This window comes from Numida meleagris, chromosome 1 (genome assembly GCF_002078875.1).
Source record: "Numida meleagris isolate 19003 breed g44 Domestic line chromosome 1, NumMel1.0, whole genome shotgun sequence".
Classification (NCBI taxonomy): domain Eukaryota; kingdom Metazoa; phylum Chordata; class Aves; order Galliformes; family Numididae; genus Numida; species Numida meleagris.
In genome coordinates, this window is record NC_034409.1 from 178,527,470 (window position 1) to 178,547,549 (window position 20,080).

The 20,080-nt window shown below is 40.8% G+C and overlaps 1 protein-coding gene across 3 annotated transcripts in view; it reads left to right on the top strand.

Moving 5' to 3' along the window:
* ALKBH8 (alkB homolog 8, tRNA methyltransferase) overlaps positions 1 to 19,800 on the top strand; it is a 49,364-nt gene extending 29,564 nt beyond the window's left edge. For 2 of the 3 annotated variants that reach the window (XM_021380516.1, XM_021380498.1), the window contains 5 exons: positions 5,122 to 5,228; positions 9,559 to 9,713; positions 10,456 to 10,721; positions 17,907 to 18,056; positions 19,119 to 19,796. In XM_021380516.1, coding sequence (XP_021236191.1) covers positions 5,122 to 5,228; positions 9,559 to 9,713; positions 10,456 to 10,721; positions 17,907 to 18,056; positions 19,119 to 19,685 — 1,245 coding nt within the window. In that variant the 3' untranslated portion in view covers positions 19,686 to 19,796. Of the gene's footprint in view, positions 1 to 5,121; positions 5,229 to 9,558; positions 9,714 to 10,455; positions 10,722 to 17,906; positions 18,057 to 19,118 lie in introns of all 3 variants that reach the window. The other variant, XM_021380507.1, reaches the window with a different exon arrangement.

A 20,080-nucleotide genomic window follows, 5' to 3' on the forward strand; every position in this document is an offset into this window, starting at 1 on the left:
GTTTGGTGTATACACAGAGAGAGACTTCTTCCATAGTACGAAGAAAGAAGGTAGAAGTTCTGTGAGATCAAAGCATCAACTATTTTTATTTTTGAATCCTGGGTGATGCACCATGAGCTAGCTGGAAATTTGATCCTTATTGACTCTGCCACCTAAGAGAAGAGACAATAAGTTTTTAGGAAAAAAAAAAAAAGTAATTGGAAATAACTCCTGTGGAGCAGAGCTGTCATGAAGCGGATTGATTCAGCGGTGGCAGCTGCTTTATTGATTGTGAATCCTTAGTAAATTAAAAAGCGGACTGAATGCGTTAATCTTTTGTGTGTGTGTGACAGTGACAATTTAGAATGTTCTGCCAGGAGAAAGATATAGGAGTGGGGGAATATTATCTACTTCAGTCAGTAATAGGCTTTTCAGAGATAAGAACAGAGTTGTTCAAAAACCCGTCTGAGTTAAATGTTCTCTTCTGTACCACGGACAAAAAAATAAAGAAGTACTTTTGCTCTGTTTTTAAGCCTTTGGGTGTGGGTATTCTAGATAAAGAAATGAAACATTAATGTAGAAGTCACATTAATTTTATTCAAATGTTCAAGTATGTTCCTTAAATTCGATTATTTCTCAGAATTGCAGTGTCTAATTTGTTGTTAATAGGAAACTGCAAAATTTTAATATTGTCCAGCTAAGGATCTCTGCTTCATAAGCAAAAGTCAGCTGTGAATTTGGATTTTTGATTCTTCCCATTACAGCTAATTACTTAATGTCATTGCTCATTTGCAAGTAAATTAATCCTTTATTTATATTTTGTCCCAAATCATCACTGCTTGTTATAAGGGTGACATTTGTTTAGAAAGGGAGCAGCCACATGGTGTGAGATAAGAACGCAGAAACTTTACAGAAAAGTAGGGAGCAGGGACAGAGCTGGAATCTCTGCTAGTGAGGACTAGACTTGCCTGATACTGTCACTTCCTGTTTTTCAGCCTTAAATTGTGCACCAACAGAAATTTCCTTCACATATTTCTTGTGGGCTTAGTGTAGCCAATATTGAACCAAGAGCATGTACTGTCTTCTTTTACTGTCTGTTTTCCTGCCACTTCTGCCTGAAAATCCAGTTGCTAGGGACTATTTTTTTCAGTCTGTCATTCCCAACATGTTCTCTGTTATAGGACACTGAACCTCTGCTGGTTTGGGTGAATAGTAGTTTGCAAAGGCACTCTGGGAGCTTTACAGCTGGTAGGGGAAGGGAAATAGGAGAAAATGAGCAGCAGAGAGTTGGAAGAAATATTTGCTGCTTCTTTAAGTGGAGTCCCCAGTTTGGCATGTGGAGATATGAAGGAGGCCAAGGTTTCCTCCCATACCCTGGAGAGAGATGAGAACTGGAAGTGTAGGAGACCTCACAGAGCTGGGAATCAAATCCTAGAGAAAAGCATAGTTCCTGAAGTGGGAAATGGGCTTTGTTGCTGCTGCTGACCTAGGAAGAGGAACAGAGGGCCTCCAGGAAGGAATTTGGACAGTCTCATTTTCAGTTTGTTCTTCCCCATTTCTGAAGAACTCAGTCTCTTACCTCTCGCACCTGTCCTTCAACAGTAGTGAGACAGAGAGGTGGAGGAGCCTGAGATATCATTTCATGCATTTAATCCAGCCACTTTGTTCATCAATTCTTTTTTTTTTCTTGCTTTTCCCTTACTTGCTATCTAGTTTAGTCATCCTCTGGTTTCTTTGCATTGCCAGGTAGCTGCTGCTTCTCATAGAGGCTTGTGCTTAGCCATGCTTTACGTCTGTCTTTAAAAGTCAGGCCAGTTATCCTTGGAGTACTCTACTCTCTGACCTGGAAGTCTCAGATGAGGAGTGGAATAAAGCCCCCACGATTCAGGAGGAAACGATCAGTGACCTACTACTCCACCTGGACTGCCACAAGTCCATGAGGCCGGACGAGATCCATCCGAGAGTACTGAGGGAGCTGGCGGAGGAGATGGCCAAGACGCTTTCCATCATCTGTCAGCACTCCTGGTCAACTGGAGAGGTCTCAGAAGAATGGACACTTGCCAGTGTGACTCCCATCTACAAGAAGGGTCTTAAAGAAGATCCAGGGAACTACAGGCCTGTCAGCCTGACCTCGGTGCCAGGGAAGGTTATGGAGCAGATTGTCCTGAGGGAGATCACGCGGCATTTGCAGGACAACTGGGGGATCAGGCCCAGCCAGCATGGGTTTGTGAAGGGCAGGTCCTGCTTGACCAATCTGATCTCCTTCTATGATCGAGTGACCTGCCTGGTGGATGAGGGAAAGGCTGTTGATGTGGTCTACCTAGACTTCAGCAAAGCCTTCGACACTGTCTCCCACAGTATTCTCCTGGAGAAGCTGGCAGCACGTGGCTTGGACAAGTACACCCTTTGCTGGGTAAGGAGCTGGCTGGAGGGCCGGGCCCAGAGAGTGGTGGTGAATGGAGTTAAATCCAGCTGGTGACCGAGTGGTGTTCCCCAGGGGTCGGTGCTGGGGCCTGTTCTCTTCACTATCTTTATTGATGACCTGGGTGAGGGCATTGAAAGCACCCTCAGTAAGTTTGCAGACGACACCAAGCTGGCAGGAAGTGTCGATCTGCCTGGGGGTAGCGAGGCCCTACGGAGGGATCTGGACGGGCTGGATCCTCTGGGCTGAAGCCAATGGGATGAGGTTCAACGAGACCAAGTGCCGGGTCCTGCACTTTGGCCACAGCCAACCCCAGGCAGTGCTACAGGCTTGGGGCAGAGTGGCTGGAAAGTTGTATGGAGGAAACGGACCTAGGGGTATTAGTCGACGCTCGGCTGAGCATGAGCCAGCAGTGTGCCCAGGTGGCCAAGAAGGCCAATGGCATCCTGGCTTGTATCAGAAATAGTGTTGCCAGTAGGAGTAGGGAAGTCATTCTCCCTCTGTACTCAGCCCTGGTGAGGCCCCACCTCGAATACTGTGTCCAGTTTTGGGTCCCTCACTGCAAGAAAGACATTGAGGCCCTGGAGCGTGTTCAGAGGAGGGCGACAAAGCTGGTGAGGGGTCTGGAGCACAGGCCTTATGAGGAGCGGCTGAGGGAGCTGGGGTTGTTCAGTCTGGAGAAGAGGAGGCTCAGGGGAGATCTTATTGCTCTCTATAACTGCCTGAAGGGAGGTTGTAGTGAGCTGGGGGTTGGCCTCTTCTCTCTTGTAACTAGTGACAGGACGAGGGGGAATGGCCTCAAGTTGTGCCCGGGGAGATTTAGGCTGGACATTCGGAAACACTACTTTTCTGAAAGAGTGGTCAGGAGCTGGAATGGGCTGCCCAGGGAGGTGGTGCAGTCACCGTCCCTGGAGGTGTTCAAGAAACATTTAGATATAGTGCTGAGAAACATGGTTTAGTGGGGTTGTTGGTGGTAGGTGGATGGTTGGTCTGGATGATCTTGTAGGTCTTTTCCAACCTAGCTTATTCTATGATTCTATGGCATGGGATCCTCTTCAGATCTGTGAAGCCACTGCTTTTTCTCCTTCCTCACCTGATGCTTTTTTGAGGATACCTGGAAGAAATTATGATGTGTAAAGGAAGGAGTATGTTAGGAAGTGGCTGCCATTCATTTATTTGTGTAGCCATTTAAGTGTATCACAGTTGTTATTTGGAACTCATATGTAGGTTGTATTCCTGTTCTCCCCTATAGCTCTTCCCTTTCGTGTCCTGCTGTTTGTCGTGTTCTTTTTTTCCTTAAATTTAGGTAGATCAGCAAGAGTAAAAGCTCTTGCTGTTATGTAGGTGGTACTGCAGCATAATTGTTTTTTTTTCCTGAAAACATAAATGTCATTATATTTTTCTCAACTGCACACAGCAATAAATAGTAAATCCTGCAAATGGACTTGCTTGTTCAACCTGTCTGGTGGGTTTTGTTGGTTTTTTGTTTGTTTTTGTGGGGAATGAATGATCATTGCACCATTGTTTCCTTTGTTAAGTGCATCTGTATGCAGAAGCAGAAATGCTTAATTTGTTTTGATCTGGTAAGGGTAGTAAGTCTGCTTTTAAATTGCATGCTTAGCGAGTAAGTTGCAATCAGGTGCCACCGCTTCCATAGTGCTCATTCTCCACTATAGCTGGAAGCACAACTTGAATGATTTTCGACCACCTTTCTTTCTTTTTTTTTTCTTTTTTTCTTGCTATGTTTTCCTTCAGCCATTTTGTTTGCTAAAGGACCTGCTCCTTATTTTTTACAGAAAGAATTTCTCTCATTTGGGAAATGTAAAAGGATAACATTCGTAGCCCAAGCAGAAGCAGAATGTAGCACTGCCATCTGGGCTGTGAAATTGAATTAAAGCTGAAAGCATTACCTCAGTATATTGCTGTGGTTAGAAGCCAGGTGGCAAATGAGAAAAGGCTGCTCTGGTAGTTGGCATGTTAGTCAGGATCTTGGGAGACTCCTTTTGCTGCAAACCTCTAAGAATCCGGGCAGGTTAGAAATGATTTATCTCTCCTAATACTGGTTATCTAAATGTTATGTATCTACTTTGAGTTAATTGTCTAAGCTCAATCTGCTGTGAACGGGTAGGCATTTCCAGAGGGCGTAGGTTCATCCCACATCACTTAACTGCGTTATAGACTAGGATGAATCACCCTGTGGAGATGCTTGTCTTTCTCTGCGTAAACCTCACAAAAAGGCAGTAGTTGAATGCCTTAGCCCAGATGTCTAACTTTTAGGTGCTTGAGTTGTAGAGAATGATCCCTCTTTACATAGTTGCATTTAGCTGAGAGATAATCATTCCTTCCTACTTCACAGGTACATAGATTTAACAATGCTCCTATGTTCTTGCAAAGGAAGTTATTACTGCAAAAGTAAAATGAACTATTTTAGTATTTTAATTATTTATAAGATTAAATATAAATATGCATATATACGAATGTGTTATATATATATATATACAAGTTTTGTAGCTGTCTCAGATTTTTGAACACACTGCTGAGAGGAAGAGATCTTAAGAATGCAGCATAGAGACATTAGGGCCTTTGCTTCTATAGGAAATACACAGCTGTTTTGTGGCAATATCTTGATTAACACACAAAGATAGGACTTGAGAATGCTTAGCTGATGTGCAATGCTGTGTAAGTCATGCTCATTGGTGGTGGGTATTCTTTCTTTTTAGATTGTGATGGATTTCAAACACCCTGATGGCCACACAGTGGCAGTTATGCTGCCTCGACGCAGTTTATTGGTGATGACTGGTGAATCCAGATACTTGTGGACACATGGGTATGTGTAAAAGCCCCTGTATGCTCGTAATAAAGGGGAATGTATGTTATTTGCTTTGATAACAGTATTCTGTATTGAAAATTACTCTGAAAGAAATCAGTCGAAGTTTTGAGGTAATTATACAAATTCTCTCCTTTGTCCAGATGCTGCTCAGATTACACTGAAAAATTGGGGATTTTAGGAAGCTAGTTGTCAGTTCCTGAGCTACAGCTCTTACAAGTTGTTTCACTCTGAAGACCCTTTCACTTTTCACAGTGTGAAAGTCTTCTAAGGTGGCAAGGAATTGATTGTACTGGAATTAGCTTCATTTCTTTTTCCTCTTTTCAGCCCACAGTTTTTCCTGTTGTATCACATATGCCCAAGCCTTTGAAGAAGGGCTGGTTTAGGAGAGTGACTTCCCAGCATAGAGGGCTTTACTGTCACAAAGGGGAGTGAGTCTTCCTGGGCTTCTTCCTGTTGTTTTAGGATCATCTCAACTACTGATAAGGCTTCTTTGTGGTGAACAGGTTTGGGATCCTGGAAAAGAGATTTCTTGAAATATGTCTTGAGGCCTTGCTTATTGTACAGTTTAAATAAGATTTTTGAATCACACACCACAGGGAAGTACTTAAAATAATAGTACTGAAGTCAAAAAGGCTAAAAACTTGGCAAGGTTTGAGTGACAGTAGTTTATTTCAGAAGTATATGTAAACCCTCATATTGCACAGAAATGCCCATGGTAAATGCTGCTTCTTTTGTTCAATCCAAGGAGTCACTGGTTACAGCAGTTAACTGGAGAGACTAATTACATTGTGTAAATTAAAGACCAAATCCTTTTATTGGCAAATTTTCTGCCTTCCAATTTTACTGGTTATTTTGTATTGTGAAGAAGAGTGAATGTGAACTCCCCAGTGGTCTGCACATTGTTCATTTTTGTAGAGCACTTACACCACCTGTGTAATTGCTCATTAAATTAAATAATTGTAAAAAGCAGCTGGTATTCCTGATGTGCATCATTCAGGGCAATGAAGTCCTTTGTTTTTCAGTATACAAGACTAGAGATGGTTCTCAGCATTATAAGCTTCTTACTCAATTCTGTCAAATACTATCTCCCTTTTCTGGAAGGGTTATCTACAGCTCTGAGAACAGTGTTCAGTTTTCATGTCAGTGGCCTTGCTGGCCTGGAGTGGTGCAGGGGAGCAATCAGGTTGACTCCAGCTGTGACCTGTCCCACTGGCCCCAGCCATGGTGTGGGGCAGGTGGAGGCTGCATGGGGACATCAGCCGGGGGTCCAGGCCTGGATCAGCAGAGTTATTGCCATGCACAGACACAGCTGTGACTCATCTGGGCCCTGGCTCAGGCACAGCACAGCAGAACAGCCTCCATTTAAAAGCAACTCCTGGGGGAAGGAGGGACAGCCCTGGCTGAGTCCTCTTCACAAGAGCTTTCTCCAAAACCACTAGCTCTGCTCTTCCCAAGCTGGTGCTGTGTCCAGGCAGCCAAACCTGTGGGAGTGGGATAGATAATGCATGCGTTGCCCTTGCAGCAATTGCCAGCCCATTCGGTTTGGGGTAGTATACCTCCCTGTTAAGGACTAGACTGAGATCAGTACTTAATTCATTTCTACCTTCAATGATGGTTGTGTTTTGAAAACCAAGGATGCAAGTTACATTTGTAATGAAGATTTCAAGTCTTCCTACCCACGTATTCCATCCCCACTGCTTGTTAGCCTTTCCTAAAAATAGTTTTTCTGTATAGTAAATGTTTTGAAAAGCAGTAGTTTGTCAACATACTCAACTGGGGTAAACTGGTATTGGGATCTCAGTATTTCAGAGTAGGAAATACTCCTTAATGTCTTTCTTTTATCCTTTTCCCAATTACATTCTTTATCTCTGAAGTACCTGTTGTTGTAACATCAGGTATTTCTCAGATCATGTCTTCACTGTTGTACCTTGTTGGTAAATGGACATCTTCTGAAACTAAGAAGAACAGAGATAACAAAGTAGGATTGCAGAGCTTGCCAGTAAGGAGCAAGCTTTCCTTTATGCTAGTGAAATGTGCCTTTGCAATCAATAAGATTGATCAACCAGCAAGAAAGTATAGTTAATTCACTTGCATCAGAATGTTTGTAAGATCATTTGTGATGTCTTTTATCTGTTCTTCAGATGTCAAATTAAAGAGCAAAAGATTCATTTTTGGAATAATTCTGGAAATATTTTCACTGTGTATATTTGGATGCCGAGAGAATTAGGGACTTCATTTTAACCCTGTTAATAAAATGCCCATGAAAAACATTTTCATTCTTTCTGATAATGTGTATCTGAAAGAAACATATGGCTAATAAATCATCAAGTAGACCAAAGGATATGTGCTTTCTGTATCTCATAGGTGAAAGCAAAGCTGCAATTTTGATGAGTTTTATTTTTTGGTTGGGAAAAACACGGTTCCTGATGCTGTAACAAAAAAACAACTCTGTCCAACCAAAATGATGGATAATATTGGATGGATAGTATTTTATTTTTGACATTGAGAATCTTATTCTTAGAACGCTAAAGGCTGGGCTTTCTTGTAGCGTGGACAAAAGGAGAATCGTGTAGGTTGAAAGTGTGGAACCTGGAAAAAGACTGTGTCTGAAAATTATTATTGCAGCTTATTGCTGCAAGTACAAATATAGTTTTATGTAAACAGTATAGGCAATAAAAAATCTGCTAACTTTGGGCTTGAAGTTCGAATGTCAGTGGAATCTTGACCATCCTTAACTGATTATTTCACCATAGTTTCATTAGCTGCCATTAGCTGGACAGGGCAGTTCTTTGTTAGAGCCCATCCTTCCCATAGCTGCCTCTAGATTTCTATCCCCGAGGCTGCTCTGTCTTCTTTGTACAAGAACTACGCAGATCATCACTGTGCTGCTTCATGACCTTCAAACAGGAGGGACCCGCAGTCTTTCTCTATGACTGGATTTAAAGATAAGCTTCCCTGTCAAAAGGGGTGACAAATAACAAGTACTAGCATGACTGCCTTCTCATCATTCTGATCATTCTTTTGCTTGGTTAAGTACAGGCACTGATCAGCAGTTTTGCGTAACCTGCAGAAAAGTTCCAGTAGGAATAAGGATTGTGACTGGCAGGTCTGCTTTATTAAAAGATGTAAGAGACTTTTTTCCTCCCTTTTAGCTCAACCTAAGAGGGTTAGAATCATATAATCTTTTTTTACAGGTTAAACTCAGCTAACCAATATAGAAGTCACTTTTACATTGAGAGTTTGTCCTGCTGGAAATCAAGTACTTTGAAGTCAGCAGCTCTGAAGAGGCTTCATTGAGAGGCCAATTCCTTAGAGATGGCTTTTCTTTTCTTTTTCTTGAGGAAATTTCTGCATTAGTCTCCTTGATGACTGAGTTCAGGAAATGTTTCAGTGTGACAGTAACAGCTTTGAAGTGCTAAACAATTTCCTCAAAGAGTTTCTATTTTGTTCCAAGAGTATCTACTTTATCCCATGTGCAAGTGATGGGAAACCATGTGTGGCTGCAGCTGTGTCTCTTCTCATGTATTGTTTCCCAACTTACTTTCACGTTTTCCTCTTGTCAACTTTGAGAGAGATCCACTCCAAAGTTATTCAAAATTCTTGGTACCTTTTTGTAACATATATCTCTTCATAAAATTATTAGAAATTTTGGTCACTCCCAAAAAAAATTCCAAGTAATTTTTGTTTTGAAGCTTATCCTTACAAAAGCATTTTTGTTTTCCATTAAGGTCTGTGCCAAATCCAGAAGTAGCTTAAGAAATCTGTTCCCACTTTGCTTGCTTGCTTGATTTTGGTCAAGGAAAAAAAAGCTACAGTGTGCTACTCTATGGGCATTTTTGCACATCTTCAAAGTGCTATGGTCTTTGCATCTTCTCTAGTCATTAAACAGAAAAGCAATTCTGTTTTAAAGCAGAGTGCATTGAAGAGGCTTGTTTGTAACAAGAAACTTCAATCTGCAAGTTTAGATCTAGTCAATACTATTCTTTTAAATCCGTACCCACCAGTTTTAGTAGTGTATTTCATCTTTAAGAAGTATATTTCTGATAAAGTCCTAACAAAATAATCAGACTTACGAAGGGAAAGAAAGGAAGGGAAAGAAAACATAATTCCTTTCAATTAAATAACACATTAATTAACATCATTAGTTTGTGTCAGTACCTGTTCTCTAAAACATAATAAGCTGAAAACAGAAGCAGTAGTACATTAAATAGTAAGTTGTAATCACACTTGTCAGTGTTTAAGAATTGCCTTCTTGTAAAGATGAATGGTTGTTTTTTTTTCTGATGCAAATTAAATCAATCTTTCATTTTTTGTTACTTTGTTTTAGGATTACACCCAGAAAATACGATGTCATTCAAGCATCTGAACTTGGACAGAAAGTTGGAACAATCACTGCTGACGTTAGAGATTTAACACTAAAACGAAGGGAAACAAGGACATCATTTACATTTAGGAAAGTGAGGAGAAGCTCTTGCAATTGCAGTAAGTGTCCTGAGGTGCTTTTTCAAGTCAAAATTGTTATTTCTGTATCATCAATATGTAACCATTTTTTGAGCAAATTAGTTTACACTTTCAGTTAGTTTTGGCAGTCCTAGTAGCTATTCATAAATAGCTCAGGGTTAGCCATACTGTTTGTCTTGCATTCGTTGTATCTGTATGGTTGCTGGAGTTTCTCAGGAAACACCAGAGTTGGGCAATTAATCTGGAATCTTGGATTTATTGGCACTTCAAATGCTGGAAGAATCAACCATAATAGAAGTAGCTACTGTTCTTTAGGTTCTTATCAATTCTCATTATTTTTCATTGGAGGAGGACTGTAGTTTTGTAAAAATAAGTATGTGAGGGAAGGAGAAGCAATTAGATCTGCAATAATAGAGCCGTGCTTATCTGCAGTGATAGAGCCTTAGGACAGTGCAGATGATAGCTGATAGATGGCTCGATAGTTATGTGGAACTGAAATCCATTTGCGTCCTGAGAACAGACCTGTCCTAATCACTTATAGTCAGCTTCCAGTACACATGGCCAGACTGACTGTTACTAAATCATCAAATACATCTGCAGTTTGGTCTGTGTTTCAGTTTTTGAAAGATGAAGGAGGGAATGAAGCATTTCTTGCATTTCAGTATTTTACTTTTTGGGTTTTTTTTTCCTTAAAAAGTTTATTCAGTATAGAATGATTTTGCTAACATTTTTCTCTTGTTTGTGTATCTGTTGCTGCATCTAGTTTACCCGACTGTCTGTGACAGCCAGAAAGAACAGCGAAAACAAGTAGAACCATCATTTCCCCATAGTGAGATGGAGGCCTCAGAGCTGGAGCAGGAGTATGTACACAAGGTGTATGAAGAGATTGCCACACACTTCAGTAGTACCAGACACAGCCCATGGCCCCGAGTTGTAGAGTTTCTCAGGTCGCTGCCAGAAGGGTCAATAGTTGCTGATGTTGGTTGTGGTAATGGGAAATATCTAGGCATCAACAGGAATTTGTACATGGTAAGTAGGAGCTACCGTCATTTGTTTTCATCGGTACTGGTGTTCGTTGCATCTCGCAGTAGTGGCACATTGGAGCTTCAGTTGTGGGAAAAGTGCCAAGAACAGGAAGCTGTTGCCTGATCCAAGATCAATTACCAATAATGTTAGGCTTCCTCATTCACTTGCTATGTGTGGTAACCTTTTTCTCAAAGCCATTTTTGTTTTGTGAGTCAGATTATATTAATAAAAAAAATAGTTATGGGTGCAGTGGCTTGAATAATTGTAATGGATCTTTTTCCCTTTTTTGCTGGTGTTGTAGAGTAAGATTATTAAAAGGGAAAACAGCAGGACAGTTTGAACTCTTCCAACAAGTGTTTAGTGTGGATGGTGGGTGGGAAATGTACAGGTTGCCAAAATCTCCATGGACAGCGCTTCTTTGTACGCATCTTCTTCGGTTCCATTTGGCCTGATGGCGTGGCTTATTTGTGAGCAACAGTGTTTGGCTTTCCCACCTGAATCTGTGCATAGGCCACATAAATATGCCAGCAAAATTCCTGCTGGAATCTCTGCTTCAGCTCAGATTTTGAACCTTTCTCACTTCTTTTCCTTGCTTTTCAAGAGTTCTGATGTCACTGTTCATGTGTTATCATCACCTTACCTGTCTCACAATATGTAACTTAGCCCAGTTTTACTTATCTCCCTTCCTACTATGGGGACATAAAGGGCTTACAAATAGAAAACAAAATATTTGCTTTTTATTGCAAGTATTTCAGACTTTCTTGCAGCATCAAACTTTTTATTCCTTTTGCCCAAAATAAATATTTGAGGTGTGCGTTATGCTCTCCTCTGTTCCAGAATTGTCTGATTCTTTCTTGTGTTTGTACTGTGAAGCACTTAGAATTTTTCAAACTTGATGGATCTCTTGTAAGTCAAAGCATTCGTTATTAATAATAAGTCAGACTGGTTTGTCTATTACAACAGAGAAACAGAAGTTTCTGTCCTATTTATATACAGCTATAAAGCATAAGTTGTTATTTACAGCCCTGCCTGTATTTGTAGTACATTAATTTCTATTACTCTCTTATAAACTAAAAAAAAAATCAACTTATTTATAGGTAGACATGTTAGTGCCTGACTACAGTAGGCTGAAAATAATTGTTAATGTTCAATACGTTTCAGTCTTTCACTCGTGACTAGTCACTTTCCTGTATGAAAAATCAGTAAACTTAACTAGAGAAGCAAAAACTTCCAGGGCTTCATGTAGGTCATTCGGTCCTAGAATTAATTTGGTAAATTGCTGTTGTCTAGGTCCGTGGTAGGCTTTTGTTATGAAATCCCTTCAAGTTGCTGTATTCAGAAATTCCCAGGACCTGTCTGTTTTCTGTAGTCCATGGTTGATCAAGGGAAAGGTGCATCTCCTGGCTGTTACATGAATGCCGGCCCTTCCCTTTAGTTACCTCAAGAGTTAACTAACTTCATATGTACCTGCAGAAGTGTCTGAAGTGTGAAAGGTAAGGGTGAAAGTGAGGAGACTTTTAAAGATGCAGTTGAAACAGCTGAAAATCAGAATGTGGAAACTGTTTCATTCTGTTGGCCCTTTACTGTGGACTGGGTGTGGATTTTGAGGGTGAGGAGATAGAGGGTATGCTTTGTATATAAGGTGCATTGTTGAGCTAAGGTCATTGGATACAGGGCGTCACTTTCCTCCCACATTTACTCCTCTTGACTTGGGGCAAAAAGTTCAGGTGGAAACTTACTGAGTTGCTGCAGCCTTTCCTACACAGCACTGCTGTGGCCCTTGCTAAGTTTTGATGCTCAGTGCACTGGAGCTGGTAGCCTAAGTCCTGTTAGGAAAGAAGCAAAAAGCAGTTCTGTGGAGTAAGAGTTATTTAGGGGTTGGGTAGAGCACTGTCAGCACAGCCATGTAGCTTGCAGTGTTTTGACTCAGAAATACTGAAAACTAAGTAGAGAGACTTTGAGGGCAAGTAATGTACTGTAGAGATTAGTCTGCATTTATAGACTGGATTTAAGGTGTAGCTGTAATGGAGGGTCAAAGTTAAGGTACCTCTTGATGTTTTAATCTCCATACTCTGTCCGAAAATATCTCCACTGTGCCCCATACTGTCATATTTGTTTCAGGTTCTTTAGATGAGATGTGGTGAATCCAGCTACGTTCAGTGAAGATGACAGTTCTGTAATGGCTGCATTATTGTGACGCAGTCAAGGGACAGCAATTTCATGACAAACAGAAATTCAGGTTAAGAATGTTTGAGAGGTAGAATCCATGTCAGATGTAGTTAGGGAAAGATTGGAGAAAGAATCTGAGACTACTTATCTCAGATTACTTTTCTTTCTCTGTCACTTCCAGCTTTTTTTTTTATTGTTGGAAGGAGAGCAAAAGAGAAATGTCTGTAGGGTTGGTTGTTTTTTTTACGCAATCCCCTCCCCACCCAACTTCATTTGGAGGAATCACTTTGACAGTTTATAGTTCAGTGTTATCAAGCTTAACATCCATATCTATAAACTGGGCTTTTATTCTACAGAATGCAGTATTTCATCCTTTCCCACACGTAAGCACCACAAGGGTTTCATTCCAGAGCCTGTTGACATCACTGCAGTGTATCTTATCCATTTTTATGAGCTGTAGCTCTGTCTTCCAGTTTCCAGTGTCCATGCAGGTGTGATGATGTGCAAATCCCTATAGGGGCATCCCTGTGGGGCTAAGGTGTGACTGAAGGACACTGAAGCCTTTCAGTTTTCTGGTTTACACTTTTAATTGAACGGATAACCTGGTAAGAAATCTAGCAACAACTGAAAAAAGCTGACAACTGAAAAAGGTAGATTTTTTTTTTGGATGAAAAGAAGTGACTCTACTCACCAGAATAGTTATGCTAGGAAGAAAAATGATGGCAATACAGGAGCCCTAATGGTTTGTTTTAATACAAACATTCCTATCCTTTTTTTCACCTCTCTGCATTACTGTCCTAAGCTGAGGTCAGCTGGAATGGTATTTTGTCAGGGTATGGAGAAGAGCAATGGTGAAGATCTGCATTAATGTTGCATAAAATGGATACGCTGGATCCATGTTGCTTGAGAGCAGGTTCCTATCCAAAGGACTTAGTAGTAAGTAAAAACAGGAAAGGTAGAACTAACTGGGAAGGGTATACCTGGAGCCAGATCGCAGCGTATTTTAGTGATTGAAGGGTGAAGCAGAGGAACCTTTCCTGCCCTTTTTTCTCAGTGAATAGGAATCGTTAAAATGATGGGAGGTCTGGGTCTGAAGAGAGCTCAGGAGGCATCCTGACTGTATGGAATGGAGAAACAAAACACTATGTGAAGAGAATATTAAAGGCCAGGCAGACAACTGGAGCAAGGAGATTTGTCTTGCAGAGTCTGTGCTGGTGTCTTTTTTTTCTTCGTGTGTGTATGTGTGCTGGAATGTAATTGGGTTCCTTGAGGCTCTGATGCCGTTAATTATAGCTGCAGTGATTCTCTAGGGAGCCACAGAATTCCATTTGGTGGTTGGATTTCAGAATTAGATGTACTTTTCTTCATCACTTTCTAATGTGCTGCATCGGTCAGGTTTACAGATATTTAAACAAGCTAATTCAGCCGGATAGAGTTAGTAATAATGAGATAACATAGAAAGAAAATACATAATGGGCAACATTGACCTGTTTTTACCTATCTTTATTTAAGCCTGAAAGATTTGCATTACCATTACAAAGCAAGCTATTTATTTAGTGCTCTTTCCCCTCATGATCAATTCCATACCACTGCATTAAGTAGACTTATAAAATTTAGTTTAACTACTCCTGGATGAAATGGCATAGATGAAGTCAGCTGGGTAGCTGAAGATCGGGATGGGATCTCTGCTTGTGTTATTTCATTCCAAGGAACCCAATACAGAGCTCCTGGAAATTCATACAAGTCACATGTTTTACTTGTCTTTCTCTCTTTCCTTTTCCCTTTCATCTTTGTCTTTTTTGATGCTTCTTTCATTTATCTCAAGGTTTGCTGATACAGATTCCCTGGCTTAAAAACAAGAGTTGGAGGCAGGTAGTGTTTATCCAGATACAGTGAAAATTAGTGCCTGAAATCCCTTCTTCTGGGGAAATACTAAAAGATTCAAAGCAACTTGCTGAGAGGTGGACTGGCTAAAAGGTGGATTCAGCTGAGCAGTCAGCTGTGCTGCGTGAGATAGATAAGAAATTGGGTAGCTGAAGCAATGAGTTTGATTTGGAAAACTCAGCGAGTAGGTATATGAAAAGATAGAGAAGACTCAAGAGATAAGAAATATGAAACCTTAAAAATATATACAGCTCAGCTCACCAAGGAATGTTCTAGATTAAGATCCTCTTGATTTTGGACACTGAGCTAATTGCTCTACCTCTCTACAATGTTCTAGAAGAGAACTCAGACTGTACCCTGTCGTAAGCATCAATACCAGCAATATGAACTGGTGAAAATTAAAGCATTATAGTTATATTTTGAGATTTTTAATGGTTTGATTATATGTTTAACTGGAGTGAGGAAAATAGAATCATTTATAAACATTTCTTTGAACTATTTTCTGTGAGTGAAGCATCATCACATCAAAGCTTCACTCATGCTTCAGAATTAGAAATCAGTTAACAACAGAATTGGAAAAAGTTGACTTTGAGGTTTCTGTCTCTTGCTGAAAATGTGTTCTTAGGAGACATCAACCTTGTTCTGAAATACGCTTTATACGTTCATAAAAATCATAGATGGTCTTGGTTTCCACCTGTAAGTTGGTACTGCACCACTGAAATTAGCTACTTGTTGCCAGCTTATTGTTTTTTAAGAGACTGAAACCAGTAGATAAGTGGTTTTGAATGAATGAGTTTCTTGTAAGAATGTGGAAATGTGGTGATTACAATGATTTTAAAATATCACACAAAGATAATTCCAGTAAGGATGCTAAATTTGCTTAGCTCTAGCACCAGGCAGATTTGGGATGGCTCCCCACGTTCAGCATTTATGCATACGTGTGTAGCACCTATTACGATGTTTATATCAAAACCAAGTTGAAGATATGCCTCATGCACCTATCTTAGAGCAGCTGTGCATTCACATCGATCCATTTCAAGGTCTCAATTTTCCTTGCACAATGAAATCTTTTTGCTTTGGATGTAGATTCACTTCAACAAGTATGACATTACAAGTAAGCCTGACTTCGTAATTATTTGATATAATTTAGATGCAAATGAGGAATTCACATTCTAGCAGTCATGCCTTTGTTCTTGTTCTCAGTTCATTGAATTTCATTAACATACAGTGTAGTCCTTTTCAAGGTCGTATTTGGAGAGGAGGATTAAATTTCACTATCCAACCTGTTTTTACTACAGAAGCGTAGGGCCCAAGCAATTATTTCTGGGAAAACTTATGAAATTTGCAGGTACTCTTCTTCCTCCTCTTTCAGCCAGCATCAAATTGGATCCTTTGACTTTTAATAAATACTGCATTCTAATGTCTCAATTGTAAAACAGTTGAGGGCACTGACAGTGAGGCATGGAATCTCCAGCATGCAGGTTGTCTGCTAAATTCATTCCACGATGAGAGTAATTTAAAGACACTTCAGTTGGTATCCAGTGTGGAATGATGGGATTTGTGTTTACTTCCAAGTAAACAAGAATTCCCTCTTTTATTTGCTCTGTGCTTCAGTAAACCCTGAGAAGAGGCCAAGACATAAATGGGAAGAAGGTGCTATTGGGATTGGTCTTTTTAGGTCTGTGTAGAGCTAATTGTCAGGACAATATGTACATATTCATAGTGCTGGTTTTGTGGAAAGTTACCCTGGGTTGTCAGTTTGGCATTTGCACAATTTCATCTACTTTGGACCAAATGTTAGGGTCCAAAGTCTCTGGAAGTCTCTAGAAGGAAGCTCACTTGGAAGCTTTCAGGAGATCTGACTGGAACAGAATCCTGGTTTTCTTCAAAGCTATGATGGTAGATGGAAAGCTAGAATAATTGTAACTAACACAATTACGAGATGTAATGGAAAATATGTTTATTTTTATCAACTGCTGCAGAAGAGATTTTTAATTTTGGCAATTCTATCATCTGTGCTGAGCTGGTGAACTGGAGCAGTTTGCTGTACTTCTTGCATCAGGGATGGTTTAGTATTCTTTCTGCGTGAAATAAGATACACACTGTCAGCAATAATTACTTAGGAATCTGACTGTGCTCTTGGTTATCTGTTTGTTGCTGATCATTGAAAACAAAAATAAATGTAACGTTCTCATGCAGGCTGAGCTTGATATATGACTTTGAAACGGGGCTTTGGTTTGAATACTGTATGTGCTTGGCAGACATGAAAATGAGGGTGGTGTATGCATCACTCCATTTTTCCTTACAGAAGGGTCTTAATCAGTTTGGATTTATTGTTTCTTGGCAAGCATGTTAAAAAAAAAAAAAACAACCCTTTTTCTAGATGCTGTTTCTTACAGTCTTTGACTTGGATACTGGGTAAAGGGAAAAAGGAACATTTGATGAAGTGTTTCAAAGTGGTTTCTGGAGATCGTTTCATTTGGACTGTCCTGGAACTTGGAAAATTGTGTTGTGTTGAATATGAAATCTTAACCTTTTGTGCATTTTGGTGCTGAGGCTGAAAAGGACTGTACCTAAGTACTTCCGTACTTGGGCTGAAATGGCAAAATGTGGATGATTAGTGTAGCTGTGTGACGCACTTCAAAGTCACCACTTTGGCATTTATACTTGTAGACTCAGCATTTTTTAGTTCAGTGTCTGCTGAAGATGTCCTTGTGTTACAGGTGGTAGCTGAAAGGAACTGAAGATACTGGGGCTGGGTTTGGTTACCTCTGTGTTTGCTGTTTTCTGGTCTCGAGATACCATCGGAGCCGGTTTTGAAAAATGTTAGGCTGAGAGCTGTCCTGTCTTATCTTGGTTCAAAACTGAGGTGCGGTAATGAGCTAGTAGCCAGTCTGCTATCTTTCACTTTTAAGTAAACATTTTTTCTTCTTTTGTTGATACCCAGGACTCATATATTTCTCTTACTTCAGGCTATTTTCTTGTGCTCACTCTTGGTTTTGTTTTGAACTAGAACGTGTTACCTTGGTAGGAGACTGTGATGACTCTATTACTGTAAGCATCAGGTGAAAATCATTGTTCAGTCTCGCACTTATCCTTCTTATGAAAAGCTTAATGGAGCGCTTTCTGTTACAGATCGGCTGTGATCGCAGCAAAAACCTTGTGGATATTTGTGGAGAAAAAAATTCCCAGGCTTTTGTCTGTGATGCCCTATCAGTGCCAATCCGGAGCGGTTCTTGTGATGCCTGCATCTCTATTGCTGTCATCCACCATTTCTCAACAGCAGTAAGTCACCCCTCTCTGTGCTCCACTGTGCTCCTGCACTGGTGTGCAGAGCTACTAATATTATTTAAAAACAAAACGAAAAAGCAACAAAACAACTTACTAGATTGGGATCATAGAAACAAAAGAGAACAACAGTATGAAGTGAAAATTGAAGGTGTGCATTTGGTATTAAGCAGTTGTCAGAGCAGAACTAAGCTGCTGGACTGCTGCTACCTCTGAGACATCCTCTTCACATTCTCCTCCCCATCAGGTGCACTTGCTCTTCCTGGCACTTTTGTCTTCTAGATGTTTGTTTCCTTTTGTTCTGCCTGCAGTAAATGACTCTGGAGAAAGTGGGCTTTGCTTTGGGAATCAGGAGATGTGGTAATTCCAGGTTCAGATATTGAACAGATCTCATGGTTTCTCATGGAATCTGTGGATTCATTCTGCATCTGCAGAGAACAGGGACACTTCTCATTTGCTCCCTGTATCTCTGTGCTGTCTTAGCTTCTGGCAGTAGCCATGAAGCTGTAACAAGCTTCTAGACCATGGAACCATAATACCGTAGTGTTGCCTTACAGAAATGAAGTGCATGTTTCCAAATGCAGTATAAAAATAGGAAGCAGACCTATTTTGGAGAAGGCTGACATATTTTCCTTGGGGTAATTAGAGGACCTGTGTTGAAGCTGTGAATGTAACTCCTTTAACTGCAAGCTCCATATTTAAATCTAGAATTTTAGATCTCAGTCAGCTGTATTGATGAGACCATTGCTTCCAACTGGGCTGAAATGTCCAGGAAATCCTGGTCAGCACAGCGCTGTTTTCGAAAGTCAAGAGAACTGTGTTCAGGAAAACTGCTTACCTTGTGCTTAGCAGTCTATATTATGAGTTATTTCCCACTGCTTGGCCATCAGAGGAGTAGAGCACTGTGTGCTCATACATGCCAGGCAGAAAGGGATATTGCTCAGTAGAAAAAAATTCCTCTGACCTTTATTATATCTTGGGGATGTGTTGCCAGTTCTGCTCTCCTGTCTTCTCTGTTTATCTGTATACCAGCTTCCCACTTCTGCTTTCTCTTTATAGGAAAGAAGACTGGCAGCTATCCGTGAACTAGCCCGGCTTCTAAAGCCTGGTGGAACGGCACTCATTTATGTCTGGGCAATGGAGCAAGAATACAAAAACCAGAAGTCTAAATATCTTAAGGAAAAGCATGGCAGCAAAGGCAAGGAGGAGGAAAGTAATACTGGCACGTCCCAGAGACTGCTTGATCCAATGCCTGATAGCAGCAGCCAAAGCTCAGCGTGCTCTGACCGACTCCTTGATGACTCAAAGGACAAAGGCTGTGCTGCAAAGCCCGTAACAGACAGCAGACTGCCCGTGCACACCAACCGAACCTCCTTTCACTCTCAGGATATGCTGGTTCCCTGGCACCTGAAAGGTGGCATCAAAAAGAAAGGGGAAGCTGTTGATGAAGGGTCATTTCCAGCTGGCTCTAAGGAATCGCAAGAACTCGGCCCTGTTTTCCACCGCTATTACCATGTGTTCCGTGAAGGGGAACTGGAAGCAGCGTGCAGATCTGTGGACTGTGTGAGGATTCTAAAGAATTACTATGATCAGGGAAATTGGTGCGTGGTTCTGGAAAAGTTGTAGACCATGGTACTTCCTCGATTGCCTTTCTTTTTTGCAGGAGTATTTTTAATGCAGACTGTAGCTATTACCTCTTCTAAAATATCGGAATAAAAGATTGTTTATTAGCAGTAATGAACACTGTGAACACGTGTTAACAAAATAATGACCAAACACAGATAAACAAACACTTTGCGAGGAGTGAGCTACAGGGAAGAAGATTCAGTGGGTAAAATACTGGCTGCGGAAGTCAGCAGGACCAGGACTGAGCTTTTGAAGAGCAAGGGCTGGGTTCTCCATTCTGTTACACCAGTTTGTGCTGATGGAGCCATAGTGGGCTCCCTGCATGCTACCAGCTAAATGGAGTGGAGCTCTGAGCTGATCATTGCAACCAGGAAATGTAAAACTGTTTGCAGAAC